The sequence below is a fragment of the Parasteatoda tepidariorum genome, chromosome 9 (genome assembly GCF_982258835.1).
Source record: "Parasteatoda tepidariorum strain Cologne lab strain chromosome 9, Ptep-v5.0, whole genome shotgun sequence".
Taxonomy (NCBI): domain Eukaryota; kingdom Metazoa; phylum Arthropoda; class Arachnida; order Araneae; family Theridiidae; genus Parasteatoda; species Parasteatoda tepidariorum.
In genome coordinates, this window is record NC_141763.1 from 92,822,080 (window position 1) to 92,848,727 (window position 26,648).

Below are 26,648 nucleotides of genomic sequence, written 5' to 3' on the forward strand. Positions count from 1 at the left end.
AAACGTCTGGACTTTCGATCTCCGGAAACTTCCGGATCACTGTTAGCGAAAATTCCGGAATTTTTCCGGAGCACAATCAGCCCTGAATAGACATTAAAATTACTTCACAAATAATTATTTGCATGCAGTTCAAGAATGAGGTTTCTAAATTAAAATTCACTTATTATTCACAGCTGGACCACTATATTGTAAAAAAAAAATTATTATAGTAAATTGCAAATATAAAGCTACACAAAAGCATGAACAGAAATTTGGAGAGTTATTAGAGTAAATCTCAAGGAAAAATTTTATTACTTAAGTTACAAGATAAAAGTTTCCCACCAATATGAGAGAGACACTTTTTAGTTAGAATTATTATTATTATTATTATTATCATTTTGAAAAGCTCTTTATACATACAAGAATACAGTTTCTCACCAATATGAACATGCTTCGGCACAATCAGACTAATTATCTGGGGAAAACTATTATTACATTTATTAAAGAATAAAATTTCTCCACAGTATGAACAACACTTTGCTCTGTCAGCTGACTCTTTGTTGAAAAACTCACATTTCAAATGCTACAAGAATAAATTACTCATGAGTTTGAACACGATTGTGCAGTCAGACTAGTCCCTTTTAAAACAAATTCTTATAGCTTACTACAAGATAAAGGTTTTTCTCTAGCATGAACAAGACTGTGCGTGGTCAGATTATTCTTCCTTGAAAAACTTTTACTACATATATTACAAGAATAAGGTTTCTCGCCAGTATGAATACGACTGTGCAATTTTAGAGCACTTCGCCGAGAAAAACTCTTATGGCATATACTACATGAATAGGGTTTCTCACCAGTATGAATACGATGGTGTATTATCAGATATCCTCTCTGTGAAAAACTCTTATGGCATATACTACATGAATAAAGTTTCTCACCAGTATGAACAACTATGTGCTTTGTCAGATGACTCTTCTGTGAAAAACTCTTATGGCATATACTACAAGAAAAAGCTTTCTCACCAGTATGAACATGAGTGTGCACAGTTAAACTACTTCTGCGAGAAAAACTCTTATTACATATACTACAAGAATAAGGTTTCTCACCTGTATGAATAAGATGGTGTCTTGTCAGATGTCTCTTTGCTGAAAAACTTTTATTACATATACTACAAGAATAAGGTTTCTCTCCAGTATGAATACGATTGTGCACATTTAGAGTATTTCTCTCAGAAAAACTCTTATTACATATACTACAAGAAAAAGGTTTCTCTCCAGTATGAATACGACTGTGCACATTTAGAGTATTTCTCTCAGAAAAACTCTTATTACATATACTACAAGAATAAGGTTTTTCACCAGTATGAACAAGACTGTGCTGTGTCAGGTATACCTTCCGTGAAAAACTTGCATTACACATAGTACAAGAATAAGGTTTCTCATCAGTGTGAATGTGATGGTGCTGTGCCAGACTGCTCGTACTTCTAAAACTCTTGGTACATATACTACAAGAATAAGGTTTCTCTCCAGTATGAACAAGACTGTGCTGTGTCAGGTGTGCCTTCCGTGAAAAACTTGCATTACATATACTACAAGAAAAAGGTTTCTCACCAGTATGAATAAGATGGTGTTTTGTAAGAAGATACTTCTGTGAAAAACTCTTATTACATATACCACAAGAAAAAGGTTTCTCACCAGTATGAATAAGATGGTGATTTGTCAGAAGATACTTCCGTGGAAAACTTTTATAACATATACTACAAGAATAAGGTTTCTCGCCAGTATGAATACGACTGTGCACATTTAGAGTACTTCTCCGAGAAAAACTTTTATTACACATACCACAAGAATAAGACGTCTCACCCGTATGAACATGATAGTGCCTAGATAGAGTGCAAGACATTGTTTCCCTGTATGATTAAGATTGTGCTCCTTTATATAACTATTCTGTTATAAACTGTTATCACAAGTACTACGAAAATAAGGTTTCTCATCTGTATGAACATGAATGTATCAAGTAACTTGACCTTTTTGTGTAGAACTCTTATCTAGAAAAGTAAACTTTCTTAACAACATAAACCTTAGACCAAAGCAACTCACTGTCTACTTAAAAACTTATATTATATATAACCTCATATTGTATTTCACTGTGTATAGATAAATAATCTTTTTAAAGAGATTTACACGGTAATTTTAAAATTTAAACTGACTCGTGTTTAATTAAAAATAATTTTTTGTAATAACTACAATTATAATTTCACATGAATGTTTTTTTGTAGAATGAGTTCTGGAATTACTGTTAGGTTCTAATATTAACAGCCAATCTATTAAAAGGCAGTGGAAACAAAGAAGTTATTACAAGTACATGAAAGTTATACAATGGAATTAATAAAAAATATCAAGGAATAATGGCATTTAAAATACCATGGAGAATGATTATAGTCTGATAAGATAATAAAAATGTCTTCATTCACGTAGACAGTGGAAACAAATTTTAAGATCACCTTTTCTTGACTTAATTTTTTGGTTATCTTCAAATGCCATAAAATTCAGAGCAATGCCTTCCACTTTAAATAACAACCTTTGGGGGGAAAATAGAAAAAGTTTTTCATTAACTTCATTTCATATATTCTATTATAATTTTTAAAGTAAAATATTTAAATCATGCCAACAAATACAATATTCTGCCCATGGACAAAGAAGTACTAAATAGTTTAAGCTCATTCAGGGGAAGATATTTAAAAAAAAAAAAAAATCCCCTATAATTAGAAAGATAAGTATCTAAAAAGATATAATTGCTAGCAAATTCACATTTTCACTGGTCTTTTTCAACGTTTTTATAAGATTTGCTTTAAAAATGTTAAGTGACTTTAAATGAAAAATTATAATACAAAAAATGAACAAGGTTATAATTATTAATTAAGCTACTTTGTGACAAAAACACAGATAAAGGCAAAAATAGCATACCACTCCTTTACTGTGCATTGCTACTATGAGGGATCGCTGGTGATATAGTAGTACCCTAGTCCAGATCAAATTTCAATGGTGTATATATATGTAACATAAAATGTTTCTATTAATCTTTTTTATGTTATTTCTTTTCCACAAAACAATTCCTAATTAATTATTCCAATCGAAACACTTTCTCAAACTTTTAAAAAGCCACATCAGGTTCCTAAATCTATTTTCGGATCAAGTATGCATTCATTAAAACTAAGACATTTCCTTCCCTCCTTACTTTTGTGGGAATCGTGCAACCTACTTAATAAACCGATAGTAATTTCTAAGATTTTCCTCTTTTCCCCAAATAGAGACACTTTCAGATTTTTTGCAAGATTCTCCCTAGCAGAAAGACTGATCCTCGATAGTGTAAACAACACTTCTCGCTTGTCACTCGATAAAGAATGATCAAATAAAATTAATTTGCTATTATTAAAGTCCTGTCTCTGTTTTCCTACTCGGTCTGACTGCCACCTTTTGCAGATATATTATATCGAGGGTATCTGCGAGATTTTAGATTTTCAAATTCATGACCAATTCCAAGAACTTTTCATGACTTAACAAAGTTACTATTTTCTCCGACAAAAACAGAACAATAAATTTAAAAAGCATTATAATAACATTAATTCAAATGATAGGTATAACCAAAACTGTTATACTCTGCATCTTCATATTTATTGATTTCTAATTTAAAAAACAGAGTAAAGAAAGAGTTGAAGCAATAAAATAGCTGAAAAAATAATAACTAAGCAAATGTTTTTTTTCTTCCTGTTCATCAGAAAGGAAAGAAATACTCCTGATTTTCCTGTTCTCATCTCGGAAAAAAAAAATGCCAATGACTGGCATGCTTCAGCTAGAATTTTAAATTGATAAAATAAAAAAAATAATAATTCTGAAATTACAGACGTTTAAAAGATACTTCGCTCTATAAATGTTTTTTCTTTCATTTTTTGAAAGAACATCATAATTTTTAAAAAAACATGATAAAAACTGTTTATATTTTAATAAAATATGACTCTGAGTGGGGATTTTGTTACAAATTCAGATTGAAAAGGGGGGGGGGAGGAGATTCCATTTTAAAAATAGAAATTTTTGGCGTCCTTAATCTCTTTTCATGATTTTAAAAAAAAAATTAGTTAAAATCATGACAAATTTTGTTCAACACCGAAATTGATGACCTTCCACGATTTTTCATGACTTTCCAGGTGCGCCGTACACCCTGTATATACCAATTTACTTATTTATTACTTTAAATTTATTTATTTTATATATTACAGGTATACTGTATATACCTGTTATATATAAAATAACATGTGATAAACAGATTTATTTTTACAAGTTCAGCAAGTTGGGGGTAAATATTTTTATTTAAGCAATAAGGCCAGGTAACAGTTTTACTACATCACAAAATGAAGAAACCCCAAATCGCCTATTCTTATTAGTTAGGACTGAAAAACTATTAACTTAAGCAGAGATGAAAATAACAGACAGGCTAGAGAGAGAATTCACAAGAGCAGCTACATTTATGATAAGCGATATACATTAGGAAGTGATAAGCTAACACAGCTTTACAATATAGCATTCACCGTAATATGGTCTGGACCCGGTCTGTTTTTAATATTCAGTATTTCCTCTAAGCATTTTCCGGTAGTCCGCTCACCCTGCCTGCCCTCAGATTCCATTAAACGCACATTTTGAGAAAATAAGTAAATTTCTTTAATAATTAATTTTTTTAGATAAATTAATAAATTTAAATTTCTTTAGATTAAAATTACATGAAGTGATGAATAAAAGAGATATATCATTTTATTCTTTTCCAGTTTCAATTTTTTAAACATTCTGATCTGAGCATTTCTAAACAATCAAGATTAACTTTGAAAATTTTATTTTTACGCTTTAAGGCTGATCATTTCAATAAAAATTCAAAATTTTGCCTTTTTTGATATTATTTTTCAAAATATAACACAAGAAAAAAAGTTACTGATAGATATTAAAATTACTTTACTTAGACTTCATAAAGAAACATACTATTAAGATTAGTTTTTTAAATAAAAAGGTGATAATTAATAAATCATATCAATTTAATTTATTTAAATCTTATTTGCTTTTCTGTAATCGTAAAAATGCATATTTAGATCCTAATGGAAAATAACATGCATTAGTTCCAATCGTAATGCCGGCCAGGTGGTCGAATGGTTGACTGCGAAGTCAATGGCTGAGGGTTCGAACCCCGCTCTGGGCATGGATGTTTCTCTCTGTGTGTTGTCTTCTGATGTGTGAATGTGACCCACCCTATGAACGGGTATCTGGGGCAGTGTGTCGTAGGTAATGTTGCTCGCCTCCGTTACTTTAATTCACAGGTGCCCACTGGGTATCGATAAAAGAGCAACACTTCCAGCATCTTCTAAGGCGAAGAACGAAAGTTCAGTGCCTGCAGTTATTTAAAAAAAAAGTTCTGATCATATTAGAATGCAAAATTTGTGAGCAATTACATTTCTCCAAAAACTAATGGTTTAAGCTTGCACTTAAAGAAAAAGAGAATAAAAGAACAGGATGACCTAAAAAACTGATTCCGACAGAAAAAAAAAAGACTTTTTAGCTTAATTTTTATATTTTTCATTAAATAATAATTAAATTAATCATAAATTCCATTAAATAATAATAAATAATTAAAACTGCACAGAAACTAAGTCATAAACTTTAATCCGTGAGCTATAGGTTGAGCATCCCTTTGGTAGGGTTTTTTTTTTAAGAAATCCTAGCAAAGATACATTTACGACAGAGAAAATGCATTAAGAAAAGTGAGTTTAATCTCTTTTTATGTGCTTATTTTTGTTCTATTTTTCACAAATACAGTAGCAAATATTACATTTTAGTTGACCTTTTATGAAGGAAGGTATTGAAAAGTTGAATAAAAACAAATTTAGCTGAATGCAATTAAAATAAATATATTTTAAGAAATGCTTTAAAAAAAAACCAGTGTCTTTCTCCAAATATTTTTCAACATTATAAATTATAACTTTCCACTCCGCTATTTTAGTTTATGAAGATCAGAAGAGACACTGATCGGAATTTTTCAAGGGATACTTTTTAATAATTTGGTATTGCACTCTACTCTTTCAAAAAGATGGTTTATCTCTCATTAACTAAAGCTATAAGATTCTATATCAATCTACCAAGACTCATGAACAAAACTCAAATTTTTCTTTCTCCACCTTTTCTCTAAAAAGTAAAGAAACAGACTTTATTTTGAATATTTCTTATTATTTTATACTACTTAAGTAACATTTGCGTGATAAAAGTCAATAACCTACAAGTACTCTTAATGTATAGGAATTCTTAAAAAAATTACACATTGCATGCACAAAAGTGCATTTATTTTGTAATTTAGGAATTTTATTTTGCATATTTCTTATTTTACACTACCTTTGTAACAATCAATCTAAATTTTTTTTTTTTAAATATGTATTTATTGCCCATGTATTTTAATTTGTTAATTTGGGCTTTCAACTACCTGTATTTAAATTTTTTTCTTCTTTTTTCATATCGAAAGAGGTGAGTCGTATGGAGCATTCACACGATAAACCTACAAATATTCTTAAAAGAATTGTTTTGTTTTTTTTTTAAAAAATACACGCAAAAATATACATTTACTTCATAATTTTTTGCTTATTTCCAAAAATTTTTTACTACTTTAGTAAAAATCAATCCATAAAAACCAGCAATTGGCAAGTACTTTTAATTTATAAGAATTTTAAATATATCTATATATATCAATCATCTTTTAAATTAATCTATTTTTATCAGATGTTAGTATGTGTTTTCAACTATCTTATTCTATTTTTTAAATGAAAGAGGCGAGTTGAATGAGGACAACGGTTGAAGTTTCTCAACCGCATTGATCAAAAAACTGCAAAATATCTATGTACTAAAGAAGTAGGACACTTATTTATATGAAATTATGTTTAAATGACAAATTACTTTATCCTGAAGAAGGAAAATAATTATTCTTCTGTGACAAATATTCAATGAGTTTCATAGCTTTTGATATGCTAATCAAGATGGCAGCAAACAAGCTCTTTCAGCAAAAATATAATTTCTTGTAACTTTCAAAGCTTTTTACTAATTCGAATATTATTGATATTTTGGAAATCAGCATTAAGAATCCTTTAGGTTTACAAATCTTCCTCAAACAGGGTTGCCACTCAAATCTGTAGAAAAAATTTCCTGTACTTATTATGCAGAATATATTAAGAGAAAAAACACAATCACTTTGCCAGAGCTCATTTTAGGCAGAAAAAAGGGCAGGGTGCAAAAGTTTAAAAAAAAAAAGGGCATTATTATTCTAAATAGGCAATAATTTCATTCTTTGGGCTTTGCACGTTCCGTTCTATTAAAAAACATTGTCAATTTTATTTTTTTACTTTACTAAAAGTACCAAACCAATCATATAAATTACTAATTTTTATTAATAAATTAACATATATATAAAGTCAATGAGCTAATTAGCTTAGTAATTTATTTAAAATGCATGCATATATTGATAAAATAATAAATGCATGTTTTTAAATGTCTGTAGTTGTGATTTAATAATTAAAATGATTAATAACAATAATTTTATAATAGTGAAGTAACTGCAAACTTTCAAAGACAAGTGCAACAAGGGGGTGTGATGGCTATTTTTCCTTTCCCATATAAATCTATGTATTGACAGCAATGACAAACTAAATAAAAAGAGTTGAAAATAATGAAGGGTTGGGGAAGGAAAGGGAAAAAAGGGTATGGAGTCTATTACATCAGGGCACTAATTTACTTCAGGGGCAACAGGGTGGATTCTTTTGACTAAAAGGGCAGCAGGGTGCTGCGCTATGTTTACCCTGCCTAGAATGAGCTCTGCACTGTGCAATTGTATGAGTCGTATTGGGCTAACTATACTATTTATAATTGCTGAAAAAACTTAAGAAAAAATGGAACAGCTGAACATACTTAAAACAAATATTGCTATAGTAAATGAACTAGTTTAATATAGTTGAAACATCATCGTTAAATTTCCCATAGATTGCACTGTCAGTGGTTACCCTTTCTTAAAGATGAAAATATGAAACAAAAATCCCTGCATTTTCCCAGTTTCTAAAGAAAAACTCAAAAGTCACATCATTTTCCCAGTTAATTGATTTTTAAATTCCCTGTATTTTTCAGGTATTCCCTGTGGAGTGGCAACCTTGTCAAAACCTGAGATGGAGGGTACCATTTTTGAAAAACTATCATTTGACGTGGAAAAAAACCAAAAGGAATCTTATTTTTGCTATGAATTTATTTTTATAATTTTTCTTAGTTTTAATGTAAGGGGAAAAATATTTAAAAAGTCAGTATGGGAAAAACAGTAATTCTTTATAAATAAAAATTCTTAGAGTTAATATATATACCTTGGCGATTGTAGCTGAGAAACATATATTACGAATGCATTTCTAAGGAATATAAAAACAAAATTTTCGTTTTACATGACACATAATGTACATATAACACTTGTAAAAATTTTACTAAATCATCACAAGCAAACTTGAAAAAGAGAGAATCAGACAACAAACTTTCAAGATGAGGGCTTTTAAAATAATTGACACACATTGCACGAATAACTTGTCATAACTTAAATGCTAAAAAGTACTCTTAAACTGTTTTTTTTTTTAATTTTCACATATAGAATTACACACATGCATGAATACTCACCCCTACTTTTATAATGTAGACGATATTGTTTCCTTATTTTAATTGCTTTTTTTCTTTACACATTAATGAGGTTTTCTTTCAGCACGAAGAAGATAAAGTCATTAATTAATTTGTGAAAATTTGCTTATTCCTCTACGGCTTAGGATGCTCCTTCAGATTGTAAGTTTTAAAATAAGATGATGGTTACTCTTGTTCAGTTTTCAGAGCTCTTTGCAGTATTTTGCTTATAGCTCGCTTATGAATTACGTAGAGTGAAGGATGAAGTTTATTTGTGATCACAACGCTCTAGTATGCCATCTGGGGAACACACCGGTTCCATGTCTTAACCCTCCCCCTTTTCCTCTCATCCTCTTCTTATATGTATTGGAATGTACTTCGATATTTTCCTTTTTCTTAATTTTTTTTGCATTTAATTTTCGCAAATAATTTTTAAAATTTCTTTGGTGCTTCTTTTAGAACTATGTTCAATATAGTTTTCAGTTCCATGATGTATCCTAACTTGAAAGTTCATAATCTATTTGTAAAGCAAGAGAGAAACTGACGTTTCTCCACACGCTAATTTATATAACATATCTTCTAATTTATCCAATCATCAAATTTATATTATATATATCTTCTAATTTAAAAGATTGATACATGAAAGTAAACAAGTGCAAACCCGTTTCAGTCGCGTAAAAACAATAAAGCTGTATAGTATCACATGACAATTGAGATTTCACATAGAATCTTATAGTCTAATAATTTGGCCATGGACTGTATACATACTTTAACAAAATTATTTATTGCGAATAATTTCTATTTCAAAAAACGCATGCAGGCGAAAAGAAAAATTACTTCTAAGTTCTTTTTAAAGTTCGCTTTAACGGTTATGATTATTGATCCATGATCAGTGGCGTATCTAGGGTATGGCAAGTATGGCGAATGCCATGGGCGCATTATTTCGAAAAGGCGCAAAATCAATCAACATCGACGATTATTTTTTTATTAAAAATTTCACAAATTTTTTTTTTTTTCAAGTTATGGCAGAATTTAAAAAAAAGAGCATACAACATTTAACCTTTCCTCGTGGGCTCGAAAAGAAGACATCGAGGTCTTTTGAGGAACTCTTTTTTGTAACTGGGGGAGTGAAGTATGAAAGGGAACCGCTAATAATAAAAACAAAGTAGGTGACGAGCGTTAAACAGTTTTAGTCTCCCACTGTTTTAATTTCTTTCATAACTTCGTTTAAAAACTCATGGACCATCTCAGTTAGGGATAATAGGAGGGCCAAGGTTTCCAGCTCTTTTGCATAACTCGAAAGGCGCGAGAAATCTCCTTCGGTTGTTATATTATATTCCCCTTAGGAAAATTTGCCATAGAGAAGCCTATGGTAATCTATGGTAATCTATGGCAACCTATGGCTACCATAGAAATTTGTATGGCAAGATATCATACGCCTATGGTTACCAGAGAGATTTGTATGGCACAACCCCATAAGCCTATGGCTACCATAGAAATTTATATGGCAAGATACCATACGCCTATGGTTACCATAGAGATTTGTATGGCAAAACCCCAAAAGCCTATGGCTACCATAAAGATTTGTATGGCAGTATACCATAGACCAATGGTAACCATAAGGATTTGTATGGCACGTCACCATTGGCCTATGGCAACCACAGAAATTTGTATGGCAGTATACCATAGGCCAATGGTAACCTTAAAGATTTGTATGGCAGTATACCATAGAGAAAAGCTGATCTAGATCTCCACCAACGAAACAACAACTTCTATGGAGTCCTCAAAAACATCTTCTAAAAGAAATAAATATCCATTATTTCACCCCGAAGTTAATTAAATTCAACATGTAATCCCGCAACGCATTCCTGGTGAGTCTTTTCCGGCTTCCGGGTGGCCAATTTTTCTATTTTTGAGTGTTTGAAATCCGATGTTCCATTCTTTTAGGCTTAGAGTATCAGACCGCCATGTTAACGTGTCATCCACTTCAAGTGGAATATTTCGCTAACTATGGCGACTTATTTTAATATTTTTTCAATCTCATTCTTGGTCAAAAACATTTTATTGCAAACGCCTATGCGATTATTTTTCTGAATTTATTAAGTTTTTAATTTCCGGCAGTCTGGTACTTTTATTATCTGTATCTTTTCAAAATATGTCGCGATTGGGTATAGGTTTTCGCTATGTTAAATTTTGCCATTTGTTGACTTTGTACACTTTAATTAATATCTTGCTGTTTATATTTTTATCTAAATTTTTTATATTTCTTTTCCCTCAACTGTTTCTGATTAAACGACATCTTTCTTTTTATTTTATCCCCTCCCTCTGATTTTATATAAATTTTTAAAGTCACATCACTTTTCCATTATTAATGGTGTTCTATTCCCCATAGCAATTTGTAAACTATCTTCATGATGAAAAACGCGGTTAAGTGCTTATGATCAAGCCAGATCATCATTTCTTTAATAATTAAAATTTTTTAATTCTTTTAACTTGTTCGGTGATAATTTCATTTTATTGCTGTCATATATCAATATCAAAGTCAGTGTTTACATTCTTATTAGTTTTTGATTTTAATTCCACTTTGGTTCTTGCAATGCTTTTTTACATTATCTTACATACGTTAGGGCTTTATATTTTTATTTTGGGTTTAATTTTTGCTTGCCATTAAATTGTTTTTATCATGTCTCTGTGCTTTACTATCTTACAACTAATATTTCTTAACTATCCACATATATTTGTACAATGTTCTGATACATATTTATACATGGCTTAGGGTCATCACTTAACTAGATTTGCTGGATTACTGGTTGAAAATTATTTTGCTTCAATATTATCAACCCTGGCCATATCATCTGCTGCTGTTACCAAAAATGCTTTTAACAATTTAATCGTTCCTTAAGTTTACAATTTTTTCGTCATAGCGATGCCCTATACCCAATAAATTTTTATTTACTATCCCTGACCAAGTGTCAATTTGTCAATGGCAATTATTAATTTTACCAATTTTAATCATGTCTTAAACATGTTTTGTATTTACCAATGTTTCTATATTGCGTTCTCTTTTCTAACCGTGCTTAACACAACTCAACATAAATTTTCTGAGTTTTATATCCCTCACTAGTAGGGGATCAACTAATTTAGCCTGTTTTCTATTCTTAGCTTTTCATAGTCTTATACCATCTTTTTTGTAGATAAAATTTTGTTCACATGCCACAACTGGTTGCACCGTTACATGTTCGGCTTTTTTCCCGTTTGGTCTATTTTAAAGTAATTTTGCTTCGACCACCAGCCCCACTCTTTATCTTTTGAGTTTTCATAATATTTTATTGTTTTAGTTGTCTGTTTAATTTTTAGCTTAGTGTAACATATCAAAATTTAAAACAATTTCATACTCGCTCCGACCATCGGGCCATTATTTTACTTCGCTTTCTTTTAGGTTCCTCTAATATCTGACGCTTATCTAACTAATTTTGATACCAATCGATCAAATTAACGTTTTTTATACTCGCTCCGACCTCCGGACTCACTTTCCATTTTCTTGTTTTTTACAGCTTTAACAAATATTGGTTGCCTGTACTCAATATATTTTGTTCCTAATCAATATAACCAATATTTTGCCCTCTCGCTCCGATCACCGGACCCATTTAATAACGGTTAGTACTAACCGTTTAAAATTTATTTGAATAAGAACAGCATTCAGAAAGGATTCTGCAAGTAAAACAGGGGAAGTTTATCAAAGAAATTTAAAAAAAAAAATCTTTCTGGATATATATTTATTCTACAATTATTAAGTTTTGCATTTTTAATATCCATTGAGAAAGATTTTTGTAAATAACTATTTTTTGATGTATGGTAAAATATCAACGAGAAATGTTGCCATAGCTGTATGGCAAAGGTGTACCATAGCCTATGGAAAAATATTTCGTCATAAGCTGTAGCACATCTTAGTTTTATGGCAAAAATTTGCCATATAAAAAAATGCCATAGGATATTCCTATGGGGTTTTGCCTATGGTAAAATTTTGCCATACTCTTTTGCCATATACGTATGGCAAAATTTTGCCATACATGTATGGCAAAAATTTGCCATAAAAAATGCCATAGGATATTCTTATGGGGTTTTGCCTATGACAAAATTTTGCCATACACTTTTGCCATATACGTATGGCAAAAATTTGCCATATAAAAAAATGCCATAGGATATTCCTATGGGGTTTTGCCTTTGGCAAAATTTTGCCATACATGTATGGCAATATTTTGCCATAGGCAAAACCCCATAGGAATATCCTATGTCATTTTTTATGGCAAACCTATGGCAAATTTTCCTAAGGGTCAACATTAAAAAAAATGGGGAAATAAGAAGAAAAAAACATTCCACATACCAACTCTTTTTGAACGACTTGACGTCTGTGTGATAACAATTCATACACGCTTCTGCATTCATTCACTAGACACTTTTTCTTTCATTATACTTTCAAGTTAAGCAACAGAGGATTCGCAATAAATAAAAAATTTTAATGTTCATGAATACATTCACGATAAATACTAAAATAAATCAGTAATAAAATGTAGTTTTTTCTTTTCTACTATTATATTTACGACGATTTCGGCAAAAGCCAAATTTTAATTATAATATCGTAATTTAAAGAATAATGCAGAGTTTTTAATAATTATAACTCTTACTCTCTTTACTAACTTTTTGATACACTCCAATAAAAATATTTTTAATATCAGAGAATTTCCTAAGCAATTATCATTTAATGTCCATCAAAATCCTTTGACAAAAAGACTTTTAACCCAGGGGTCTGTCCAGATATTTTGTGAAAGATCCGTTTTTCGTGAAATTGTGAAAAAATTACTCACATTCTTTCAATCAGGGTCCGCTTTTATGAATTTGTGCAAATAGGATCCGTTATTGCAAAAAAAAAACTTTTTCAAGGAGTTTTTAAATTGTAAAGACATACAAGATTATGCTCAACACTGTAAAATTATAATTAAAAAAATTAAATTTTAAAAAATAAACAACAATTGCTGCTTCTAAATTACAGATGCAACATACAAATATTTGGTATTTAGTCTATACTACTGAATGCAGAATATTAATTTCGGACGAATAATGGAAGAATCGTCTGCCGAAGACAAAACTTAATTCCTTTACATCCATCTTTCTTGTTTTCTGCCCTGGAAAGGGTTTATTCTATTAATTAAATAATAATGAAGATAAACAAATTTTTGAAGGGTCCGATTAAAAGAAAAATCATTTTGTGAAGGGTCCGTTTTTAAGTTAAAATATTTTGTGAAGGGTCCGTTTTTATGAAAAGATATTTTGTCAAGGGTCCGTTAACGGACCCAAATTTCTTTTAAACAGACCCTTGTAACCCCATAGTTAATTTTATAACCGTCGTTGAACAGCCGACCCAATTCCGCAGCCTTGTAATTTTGAACCCAATCCAGAAGACAAGGGAACTCCAGTATCGAGTAATGGGAGAAATTTGCCTTCGTGGAGGGATTTTTGGTGGAGCTAACGCGCATTTGCGTTGCATGGAGAGGAAGACCACGAGAACCTCCCACGGTTAGCCTAACGGCAAGAGGACTCTAACCCATGATCCGTCTACAATTGATGATATTTCACATCAGCACTGTGGTTGGTGCAAGCCGGTTGCGGAATTCGTATCAACTGGGATTCGAACCCGGTTTCCCTCATTGGAAGGCGAACGCTTTATCCCCTGAGTCATCGCGGCTCCCAAATTAAAAATTAAAAGGAATTTAATTTTTCTTCCCTCTAAAATGTAGCCTCTCATTGCTTCAGGATATGTCAAAGCTGTAGTATAAAAAATTCAAGCTATCGCTGATAAAATGAAGAGACAAAATGTAAGCTCATTATTCATTATAGTAAAATTACAGGGAATTTAATTTTTTTCTTTTTTTAGCGTATTATGAATTTCATTTTTTCTACTAAAAACGAAGAATAAAGCACAAACTTAAAGTAAAATTTATTGAGTAAAACGAAAAGAAAAATATTTTTTCCATGTATAAACGATGATAAAATAAACAGTTTAATAATGTTCATTCAAAAGGGTTATTCACGGGTAAGAGTTATAAATATTTAAGTTCCGAATCTTATAAACAAACAAGACATTATTTATAAGACTTAATTGAAACTGTAACTCAGAGTCAAACTATAATATTGCACAAATGAAGAAAAAAAAACACTAAAATAGCCACAAAAAATCATGGTTATATATAAAAATAAAATAATTAACTAAATAACATAATTTAGATTACAAAAGTATAGATTATGTACTAGCATTCAGAATGTATATTGTAGAATTGAGTTGAATGTGTATTGTAGTACTATGTATGATGTTATAGCTCTTTAGTAGCAAATATATTGATATAAGTCACTGCCTTTTTCCTCGGCAATACATAACGTATTTATTTAAAATCGTGTCCTTTTTTATAATAAGAACAGAAAACAAATCCTAAAAATAATATTTATTGATTTCGTTTATTTAAACTAGTTTACTTAGACATTCATTTAAATTTAAAATAATTTACTTGGAAAAAGTGCTTTTCTACTTAGGTTATTTGATATTATTTATGTATTTGAAAATGCTATCTGTAAAATTAAATTATAGTAATATAAGCTGAATCTTTAAATTTAAAATATTTATCTATATGAAAAAAATTAGTAGTACAACAGACTAAAAAATTGAAAGGCGAACGAAAGAAACTTTGGAAGTTCTAAAGTTGGTGAGAAATGTAAAGAAATTTTTCTCCCCTTGGGAGGAAATGGCTGGAACCCCTTCAGGCAGAAAAACCAGATGGCCAGATGGTGATGACCAGAGGGATGACTTGAGAGATGTGAAAACCATGGGGTGTTCCAGTCTAGCTTAGACTAATTATTCTGTAGTGAAATGCTTGTAAATCTTCAATTTTATCAGGGGTTAAAATCTCTTTGAAAAACGTTTTCGGAATCTGCTGAATAGATTTCAAATAGAACCCCTTCTATAAATTAGCGTAAATCCTTCCATAACAGGAGATTTTTGCCACCCATGGTGGGAATCACCTCCACTAAAGTGTGAAATACTGAAAATAGGAGGTTCCTCTGCCTCGCTCAACAAATAATTCAATGAAACGATTTCATAATGAATACACCCCACTATTTTGAAAAATAAAGGACAGGCGTTATAAGTAGTTAGGCGCTCATACAAAAAATTCTGCTCGTTTTAGTTAATGTTTCAAAATGTAAGACAAGAAAATCAAATATTTGAAGTCTTTAGATTTTTATAATCTATTTTGATGCTGCTCTGGGCTTTTATAGTTGATTCATTGATTTAAGTGAACAACGTGTACTACAAGGATTTTCTTTGATTGTAAGTAATTATTTCCTAAATATTTAAACTAATGCATTATACTTTCCCCTATATCTTTTATTTTATTTCAGATTATAATTTTCTTCCTTTAAAAAAAAAAAAAAAAAAAAAAAAAAAAAAAAAAAAAAAAGAGATTAAATAATTACTTTTTTTAAAATTTTATAAGTCTTTTACAATACATATCACTTACATTATATTTATATCACTACATATTATATTACTTGAAAAAAATTGTTATACTGTTTTTAAAACAATACAGTATTTTTCCTTGCAAAATTACCTTTTCTACAATATAGTATTTTTCCTTGTTAAATTACCTTTTTTTAAAACGATGTAAAAAATGTATACCTCACAATTAATTTTTTCACGATTATAAATAAAATAATAAATATTTACGAAAAGTTATTTTTTAACAAACGACCTTTATAATTCTGGGAATTTTTTTTAAATTCTATTGGAAAGCTCTCGAGTTACTTCTCCTATTGCGGCTACCCCCAATACTTAGGGGTACAGAAATCCAAATCAGTAGAAAAAATGGCATGTTTATTCAGAAAAAGTACGTTTTAGTGTCTGATTTCGTAACTTGAAATATTGTTCCTGCATTTATTAATTAGCATTGTCACCTCCTTGAACCATTGACATGAGAAGAACGTGAAGATCTGATTATTATATCAAAACTTATCAGGGTAGTCCGTTTATTTATTTTATTTTTTTGCGCACTGAACGTCTAAAAACTTATAATTCAAATCTGTTTAATTTTTTTCCTGCTTTTTCTCTTATTTGTTCCATTCTGATGCGAAGAGAATTTTTATATAATTTGATTTTTTTTTTTTTGGTCTATTTCTTAACTTTTTGCCTTTTTTTTTCCAATTATTTCTAGATATTCTTAAACTAAGACGACAACTTCCTCTATATTATTTCTCATTAAAGAATGTATTATTGTGGCTATTTTGTCTAGAGTTCTGTATTTAATTATATTTATATTTTTTCTTATTATCGGTTATTATATAATGTTTGTACTACAACTTAATTATATTAAGAGCATCGGTTTTTTGTAAATAAAAAACTAACCAAATTATAAAATTTGGTATTTTATTTGTAATTGTCATAACAAATCTCAATTATTTACACTGTGATCTTTAATGAATTTAGTATATCGCGATGATTTTATTGTTTTGGTATTAGCAAAGCATGATTATGTTTAAAAACAATCAATTTCATTCAGTTTAAATTTTGGAAATGGTGGGTAATAATCCGGTTATGTTACAGTTCTTCTTTAAACCAGAGACATTTGTTGCGTGTGAGTATTTTTGTTACCTAATTATATTTGTTGCTTAATTAAACAAATTGTTAGAATTTTTATTGATAGTTGAAGAAACGCAAGAGAATCTTCTTTAAATATGATAAAGGAGACTTTTTTTATTCCTAACTAATGCTAATTTCGAACACGCGTGAATGCATTACAATTAAAAAGAGATAATTTTATTGTTATAGTTAATTTTTATTTATTTATTAATCTATTAAAAAAAAAAGATCGATTTTCTGTCTAAGTTTGGGAATGAAATAATATTCTTCGATTTCCTTTTCCGTATATTTAATTCCTGAATGTCCTTTCTCATGAGCTGTTCTTATAATTTCGATTTGCATATTTTCTGGCACAACCACCAATTCTTTGCCATCAACAAATTTATACAAAATTCCATTTCTATTGCAATAATCTTCATAATTCGAAATTTTAAGTAGTTCTTTTATAGTCTTAATTCCAGTATCTTTATCTTGGGCTGATCTGAGTCTTGGTAGAATATTATCGACTGTAACACAAAATACATTAATTGGAGATCGACTAAGGGCGTCTACGTGAGCCATCTTATTTCCAGAACGATGCTCAATTAAATAGTTGAATTCTTGCAGCAAAAGTGCCCAACGAGCTACACGAGTTGACAAATCTCGTTTTGACATAGTCTTTTCAAAAGCAGCACAGTCAGTAATTATTTTGAATGGAATACCTAACAGATAGATGCGAAATTTTTTAAGGGCTTCTACGATAGCAAGAGCTTCAAGTTCGTAGCTGGAATACTTTTTTTCAGCATCAGTCGTTTTTCTACTCATATAGTAAGTGGGGTGAAAATGTTTTTCATCAGGGGGTTTTTGCATTAAAATGGCAGCATATCCTTCTAAGCTGGCGTCTGTGTGTAATTCAGTTTCATATTTAGGGTTATATATTGAAAGGACAGGATTTTGGGCTAACAAAGATTTTAATTGATTAAAGGCTTTCTTTTCTTCAATGCTAAATTTAAACTTACGATCTTTTTTTAGCAGGTCACTCAACGGTCTAGCTATTATAGAATAGTTCGGAATGAATTTTCTGAAGTATCCGGTCAATCCCAAAAAACTATGAATTTTTTTCAAATTTGTTGGCTCTGGAAAGTTGAGAACTGCTTTGGTTTTTAAGGTAGATGGGAATATTTTTCCATCCTCTATCACATGACCTAAAAATTCAATGCGCTTCTTTAAGAAATGGGACTTCTTAAAATTAATATCAAGTCCATATTCACTAGCAATATTCAACACCCGATTAAGCCGTTCAATACCTTCTTCAAGGGAGAAAGACAGAATTATAATGTCATCTAAATATGGTAAAACTATACCCTCATTAATCAAAGTTCGGAAGATGGTGTTTATGAATCTTTGAAATACGGCGGGAGAATTGCAAAGTCCAAACGGAACTTTAAGAAATTGATATTGTCCTTCATGTGTCACAAAAGAAGTGTATTTTCTGCTATCTTTATTTACATCGACATGTAGGAATCCGTTCTTAAGATCAATCGTACTGAAAATTTTCGAACCTTGTAGTCTATCTAATATGTCTTCAATCAATGGGAGGGGAAATCTATCTTTGACAATTATCTTATTCAATTTTCTATAATCTATACAAACACGAGGAGATCCGTCTTTTTTCTTAACAATTACAACGGGGCTACAATATTCGGAAGAACTAGGCTCTACTATTCCTTGTTTCAACCATTCAGCGACTTGAGCTTCGACAGTCTTTTTTTCAGAAAACGGCAATCTACGTGGCTGGTGAAATATCGGTTCCTGATTTTTAACCAAAATGTTCATTTCCACATTAGTTGTCTTAAGTTTATCTGGCGCATAATCTAAAACTAATTGTTGTAACTTATTTTTTAAAACATTAGGAACACAAGGATCTATGTTAATTTCAACCTCATCAGATATAGTAAGATCAATTGATAAAATAGGCAAATAGTTTTCTTCATCAAAACACTGAATTTTATTTTTAATTGTGATACCCTTTTCATTGATAATTGTTTCACCCTGCATTAAAACATTAAGGCCTATAATAGCGTCATAAGGCATCATATCATTTTCTACAACACATATTTCAGAAAAACAATTGAAATCATCAATTTTAATACTTTCTTTAAAATAACCTAATGGAGTCACTATTGATTTACCAAATCCGTTTAGAGTAGAATTAAATGGAAATAGTTCTTTAGAGTTTAATTTATTGAAAATTGATCTTTTGATTAAAGTGGCTTGACTTCCTGTATCAATCAAAGATTTCACATTTAAGTTATCAATTATTACCATTTTAAACAACTTTGGCTCTACGCTAACATTTAAAGTAGCAACTTCCGTTTTAGCATTTGATTTTGGACATTGCGAAGCTTTGTGTCCAAACGCTTCACATTTAAAACACTTTAAACCCTTATCTTTATGTATGCAATATTTTGAAATATGATTTTTTGAACCACAATTGTAACACAATTTATTATTAAAAGTTTCAACATCAGTATTATACCTTATCTTTCCATTATTATTTTCATATTTATTTTTATTCCTATTTGAAACATCTTTTCTTACATTATACCTATCATCATATTTTGCTTTTGTTCTATCATAAGAATTATATTTACTATCAAAGTCATGTTTTGTTTTGATTTTATCGAAAGCACTTTTACTCTTTGCAGAATCACTTTTTATTATTTCATAGACTTTAAGTTTCTCTTTAAATTCCGACAAATTTTTGCAGCCATACAAAACAATTTTGTTTTCATGTTTATCATTAATCCCTTTAATTACATAATGCATAAAAGCAGCATCATCTATTTTTCCGAAATTACAGATCTCTTTCATCTTTAAATAATATTCTAGAGCGGATTCAGAATCCTTCATTCTACGTCGATTCAAAAGATCATGCAAATTAGCAGAATTAATTTCAAAAGAAAATTCATCAATCAAAGCTTCTTTTAATTTTTGCCATGAATTTATTTCCGGGACAGTTCTGACAAATAAAGAGGCGTTACCACCAAGAGATCGTTTCGCAAAAATAAATTTTTGTAAATCAGACAAATTAAACAATTTTGAAATATTTTCAAAATGTTCGATCCAATGAACAATATTTTCATGCGATTCTGCATTATACTTAGAAATAGTACTTTCGATATCAGAATAATTAATAGCAACATTTTGAAATTCAAAATTTCTACTGGCATTATTTTTATCTCTTAAACAAGAATCAATGTTTTTATTTTCATTATTGCACAGCATTGAAAAATCATTCTCTTTCTTCTTAGTTAAAGTTTCACTTTCGTTTTGATTGTTTATGTGTTCCATGGAGTCTTCGTCTGACTCACAGGAGCTAGACGCGTAGGCGTCGTCATTAACGATCTGAGAGAGTTCATTCAAATCAATTAACAAGGTCAAAATGTTTGTTGCAATTTCTGTTTTATTGCCTTCATATGAAATATTTAGAATATTGGAAACAGTTATTAACTGATTAAGAGTGAATTCTTTTTCGATATTTTTCAATTTATTTTTAAATTCTTCGCTATCCAAAATAAAACTGAAACCATTAAAATTTCTTAATCGTTTTCTGTTTGACCGATCGCCTTCTACATCGAAAATAAACTTATGTAGAAGTTTTATTTTGTCAGTCTTAAAATTCTTCAATGCTTTGCTTACTTGCTTAATATCGTTAAGAATCATTTTAAATCAATGAAAAAAATGTACATACCCCAATTGTTGTTGCAGATATGAGCTTAAACAAGAAACGAAAGTTTCATCACAACGTCATTCGGTTAGAACGAAAAGCATTTGTTTCGAGGAAAATGAAAATTGTTTTCAATTCAAATTGAAATTTCTTCACAGTTCAATTTTTTCACTATCTATTTATTCACAATCCAGTTTTTTCATCACCAATTTTTTCATTCATCAATTTTTTCCTGAATCTCACTTTTTCATAATCCATTCTTCATCAATTTTTTTTAGAATCCAATTTTTCGTGAATCAATTTTTTCGCGAATCCCACTTCTGATAATTGTGGGGACGGCATGAGTGGACGTCTTAAATAAAAGACACGTTCTTAAACAAAAACATATATATTGAAGATTAAATTTACACACGGAAGGACGATTAACAATTAACGATTAAATAACAAAAAAATAATAAATGAGAGTTCGTCTTTAAAAGTTTTGTATAATATGACTTCTCTTTGAAGTGCATATCCACACGTCTTTTTCGGTTCGTTGACCATCCCGCTCTTTCTCTGGGAAATCCCTACTGCTTCCTCGTCGTGCACAGGGATGAGTTTTTAGCTTGCATTGACTTGCGGGACTTCTAGCTTAAGGCGACTTCTAACTGACGGATCTGAGAACTGATATCGGGTTACAGCACAGGAACTGACACCACAGATAGGAACTGGCACCACAGAGAACTGAGATCGGCTTTGTGTACAGGAGCTGGCACCACACATATATATATATATATATATATATATATACATGAACATACAAATCAACAAAGTTGTAGGTAATAAACCGACAAAATTAGTAATTAATAAAATATGAGCTTCTGGAACTGAGGCAGAAAATAAATAATTATTTTCTATTCTATAATACAAAATGTACATAATTGTTTATTAATAAAATACAGTGAGACATTTAAATGAATTTGTGAACTCTGTGGTAAATTATGTTTACAAATTAGTAATGATCATTATTTAATTATATTATCCTGGAGTTATTAAATAATAAGTGAAGGAAGCTGTCGAATAAATATTTATTATCAACTTCATAAATACACTAAAATCAAAATTGATATACATTTTTTGTTTAATTCTATTTTTCTCATTTTCGATATTATTTCCTACTTTAACTGTTTTATTCCTTCTTTTAAGAGGCCTCTACCCTTGCCATCTTGGATTTTAGGTCAAATTTTTCGTTTTTATGATATTTTTGCAACTTAACTTTTGATGATATACAAGGCATGGTGAGAAAACCCGGACAATCACTTTTTAATGTAACTTTATTAAAAATAAAAAATTAACAAAGTATAAAAAAATTTTAGCGAAGTGAATTTTTATTTATAAATAATAATTTTTATTTATAGTGCGGCGTAGATTGAATGTATGTCCGAGGGAGTTATCTGTTATCTTCTTGTAATATATTTGTAAGTTTTTAGAATTTAATTTTATCACAGTTTAGAGTTAATACAAAACAATTTGGAAGGTGCTAAATATTTCATATACATAAATTACACAAAAAGAAATATTCTTATCAAAAAAAAAAATTACAACAGACATATTGCAGAAGTGGATTAATGAAATTTTGTCTGAAAAAATCTACACTGCATGCTTTATATCTCAAATTTCTGATTTGCAGACGGCCTTGTATCTTACGTGTATGAGAAGATGCTACCAAATGGAGAAAAAACCGACAATCAGCTTATTTTCGAAAATTAAATAAAGAGGATTAAAATTATATTTAGAATTTTCTCTTTCCATCTCCACGTCCCGCAGAAGACACGGTTCCCAGCAGATCACCGCCAGAAGTCCAACATCCCTTAGGAAAATTTGCCATAGGTTTGCCATAAAAAATGCCATAGGATATTCCTATGGGGTTTTGCCTATGGCAAAAATTTTGCCATATACGTATGGCAGAATTTTGCCATACATGTATGGCAAATTTTTGCCATAGGCAAAACCCCATAGGAATATTCTATGGCATTTTTTTGAATAGCAAAATTTTGCCATAGGCAAAACCCCATAGGAATATCCTATGGCATTTTTTTGTATGGCAAAGTTTTGCCATAAGTGTATGGCAAAAGTGTATGGCAAAATTTTGCCATAGGCAAAACCCCATAGGAATATCCTATGGCATTTTTTTATATGGCAAATTTTTGCCATAAAACTAAGATGTGCTACAGTTTATGAAGAAATATTTTTCCATAGGTTATGGTATACCTTTGCCATACAGCTATGGCAACATTTCTCGTTGATATTTTACCATACGTCAAAAAATAATTACTTACAAGAATCTTTCGCAATGGATATTAAAAATGCAAAACTTAATAATTGTAGAATAAATATATATCCAGAAAGCTTTTTCTTAAATTTCTTTGATAAACTTCTCCTGTTTTACTTGCAGAATCCTTTTTGTATGCGGTTCTTATTCAAATAAATTTCAAACAGTTAGTACTAACAGCTAGAAAATGGGTCCTGTGGACGGAGCGAGTGGGGAAAATATTGGTTATGTTGATTAGGAACAAAATATATTGAGTACAGGTAACTAATATTTGTTAAAGCTGTAAAAACAAGAAAATAGAAAGTGGGTCCGGAGGTCGGAGCGAGTATAAAAGACGTTAATTTGATTGATTGGTATCATAATTAGTTAGATAAGCCTCAGATATTAGAGGAACCTAAAAGAACGCGAAGCAAAATAACGGTCCGATGGTCGGAGCGAGTATGAAAATTCTTTAAATTTTGATATGTGATACTAAACTAAAAATTAAACAGACTACTAAAACAATAAAATACTATTAAAACTCAAAAGATAAAGAGTGGGGCCGGTGGTCGAAGCGAAATTAGTTTAAAATAGATCAAACGGGACAAAAGCTGAATATGTAGCGGTGCAACCAGTGGTGGCATGTGAACAAAATTTTAACCATAAAAAAGATGGTATTAGACTATGAAAAGCTAAGAATAGAAAACAGGCTAAATTAGTTGATCCCCTACTAGTGAGGGATAAAAAAACTCAGAAAATTTATGTTGAGTTGTGTTAAGCACATTTAGAAAAGAGAACACAATATGGAAACATTGGTAAATACAAAACATGTTTAAGACATGATTAAAATTGGTGAAATTAATAATTGTTATTGACAAATTTACACTTGGTCAGGGATAGTAAATAAAAATTAATTGGGTATAGGGAATCACTATGACGAAAAAGTTGTAAACTTAAGGAAAGATTAAATTGTTAGAAGCATTTTTGGTTATAGCAGCAGATGATATGGCCAGGGACTGTTCAGTTGATGATATTGAAGCAAAACAATTGTCAACCAGTAATCCAGCAAATCTAGTTAAGTGATGACCCTAAGCTATGTATAAACATGTAACAGAACATTGTACAAATATATGTGGATACTTAAGAAATATTAGTTGTAAAATAGTAAAACACAGAGACATGATAAAAAACAATTTAATGGCAAGTAAAAATTAAACACAAAAAATAAATATAAAGCCCTAACATATGTAAGGTAATGTAAAAAAGCATTGCAAGAACCTAAGTGGAATTAAAATAAAAAACTAATGAGAATGTAAACGCCGATAAAAGTACCAGACAGCCGGAAATTAAAAAACTTAATAAATTCAGATAGATAATCGCATAGGCGTTTGCAATAAATTGTTTTTGACCAAGAATGAGATCGAAAAAATATTAAAATAAGTAGCCAAAGTTTGCGAAAGATTCCACTTGTAGTGGATGACACGTTAATATGGCGGTCTGATACTCTAAGCCTAATTCAATGGAACATCTGATTTTAAACACTCAAAAATGGAAAAATTGGCCACCCGGAGGCCGGAAAAGACTCACCAGGAATGCCTTGTGGGTTTACATGTTGAATTTAATTAACTTCGGGGTGAAATAATGGATATTTATTTCTTTTAGAAGATGTTTTTGAGGACTCCATAGAAGTTGTTGTTTCGTTGGTGGAGATCTAGATCAACTTTTCTCTATGGTATACTGCCATACAAATCTTTAAGGTTACCATTGGCCTATGGTATACTGCCATACAAATTTCTGTGGTTGCCATAGGCCAATGGTGACGTGCCATACAAATCTTTAAGGTTACCATTGGCCTATGGTATACTGCCATACAAATTTCTGTGGTTGCCATAGGCCAATGGTGACGTGCCATACAAATCCTTATGGTTACCATTAGTCTATGGTATACTGCCATACAAATATTTATGGTAGCCATAGGCTTTTGGGGTTTTGCCATACAAATCTCTATGGTAACCATAGGCGTATGGTATCTTGCCATATAAATTTCTATGGTAGCCATAGGCTTATGGGGTTGTGCCATACAAATCTCTATGGTAGCCATAGGCTTATGGTGTTGTGCCATACAAATCTCTATGGTAACCATAGGCGTATGGTATCTTGCCATACAAATTTCTATGGTAGCCATAGGTTGCCATAGATTACCATAGGCTTCTCTATGGCAAATTTTCCTAAGGGATCACTGTCTGCGGTCAGTGTGCGGGTGGGTGACCACTTGGATTAGTCTGAGCAGGGAACGAGGGAGGGTGTGCGGTATTGGTCCTCGTTTAACTGTTCGACCGTAAAGTGCTTGACTTCGCGTGCAGCTCGTCACGCTACCGAAGCGGGGATGCCATCCCCTCTGTAGAGAATCAAAATTGTGATGCCATATTTTCGGATCATTCTCGGGGATGCTTCCCAGACCGTCGCCAATAGCCCATTGTGGAGTTCTAGTGAAACGTAAATGAACTACAAGAACAACTTTTCATCTTCACCACTTTGACAGTTGAGTTCAATTGAGAGAAGAAAAAAAAGCCTCTCTCGGTATCCTCATTCTTTTTATCTCTCTTATCGTTTGCCTTTCTCTTATTTGCAGAAAATATCCATAAAAATAGTTCACGAACTGTCCACTTCTGAGATGTTTTTTTTTCCTTCTCTTTCTACTACCTGATGACAGAAGGCATGTTCATGATAAAACAAATAGATTTTCAAATTTTAAAAATGATTTGTTAATAAGTTGATAACAGTATTAAGAATCCTCTTAATCGTTAGTCATTTTCCTATTTGCTGAAAATATCCATAAAAATAGTTCACGAACTGTCCACTTCTGAGATGTTTTTTCTTCTTCTCTTTCTACTACCTGATGACAGAAGGCATGTTCATGATAAAACAAATAGATTTTCAAATTTTGAAAATGATTTGTTAATAAGTTGATAACAGTATTAAGAATCCTCTTAATCGTTAGTCTTTTTCCTATTTGCAGAAAATATCCATAAAAATAGTTCACGAACTGTCCACTTCTGAGATGTTTTTTCTTCTTCTCTTTCTACTACCTGATGACAGAAGGCATGTTCATGATGAAACAAATAGATTTTAAAATTTTAAAAATGATTTGTTAATAAGTTGATAACAGTATTAAGAATCCTCTTAATCGTTAGTCTTTTTCCTATTTGCAGAAAATATCCATAAAAATAGTTCACGAACTGCCCACTTCTGAGATGTTTTTTC

The 26,648-nt window shown here is 30.7% G+C and overlaps 1 protein-coding gene across 1 annotated transcript; it reads right to left on the bottom strand.

The window, feature by feature from the left end:
- Window positions 1-268: 268 nt before the first annotated feature.
- On the bottom strand, window positions 269-8,975 carry LOC147804339 (uncharacterized). The gene is made up of 2 exons (XM_087152361.1): window positions 8,706-8,975; window positions 269-2,559 (listed from the first exon to the last, which is right to left on the bottom strand). The coding sequence occupies exon 2, from the start codon at window positions 1,879-1,881 to the stop codon at window positions 634-636; it is 1,248 nt and encodes a 415-aa protein (XP_087008487.1). The 5' UTR covers window positions 1,882-2,559; window positions 8,706-8,975; the 3' UTR covers window positions 269-633.
- Between the last annotated feature and the right edge of the window lie 17,673 nt (window positions 8,976-26,648).

Bases quoted from the DNA above. Each gene is read 5' to 3' on its own strand.
- LOC147804339 (XM_087152361.1), bottom strand. From the start codon at position 1,881: ATGTCTTGCACTCTATCTAGGCACTATCATGTTCATACGGGTGAGACG.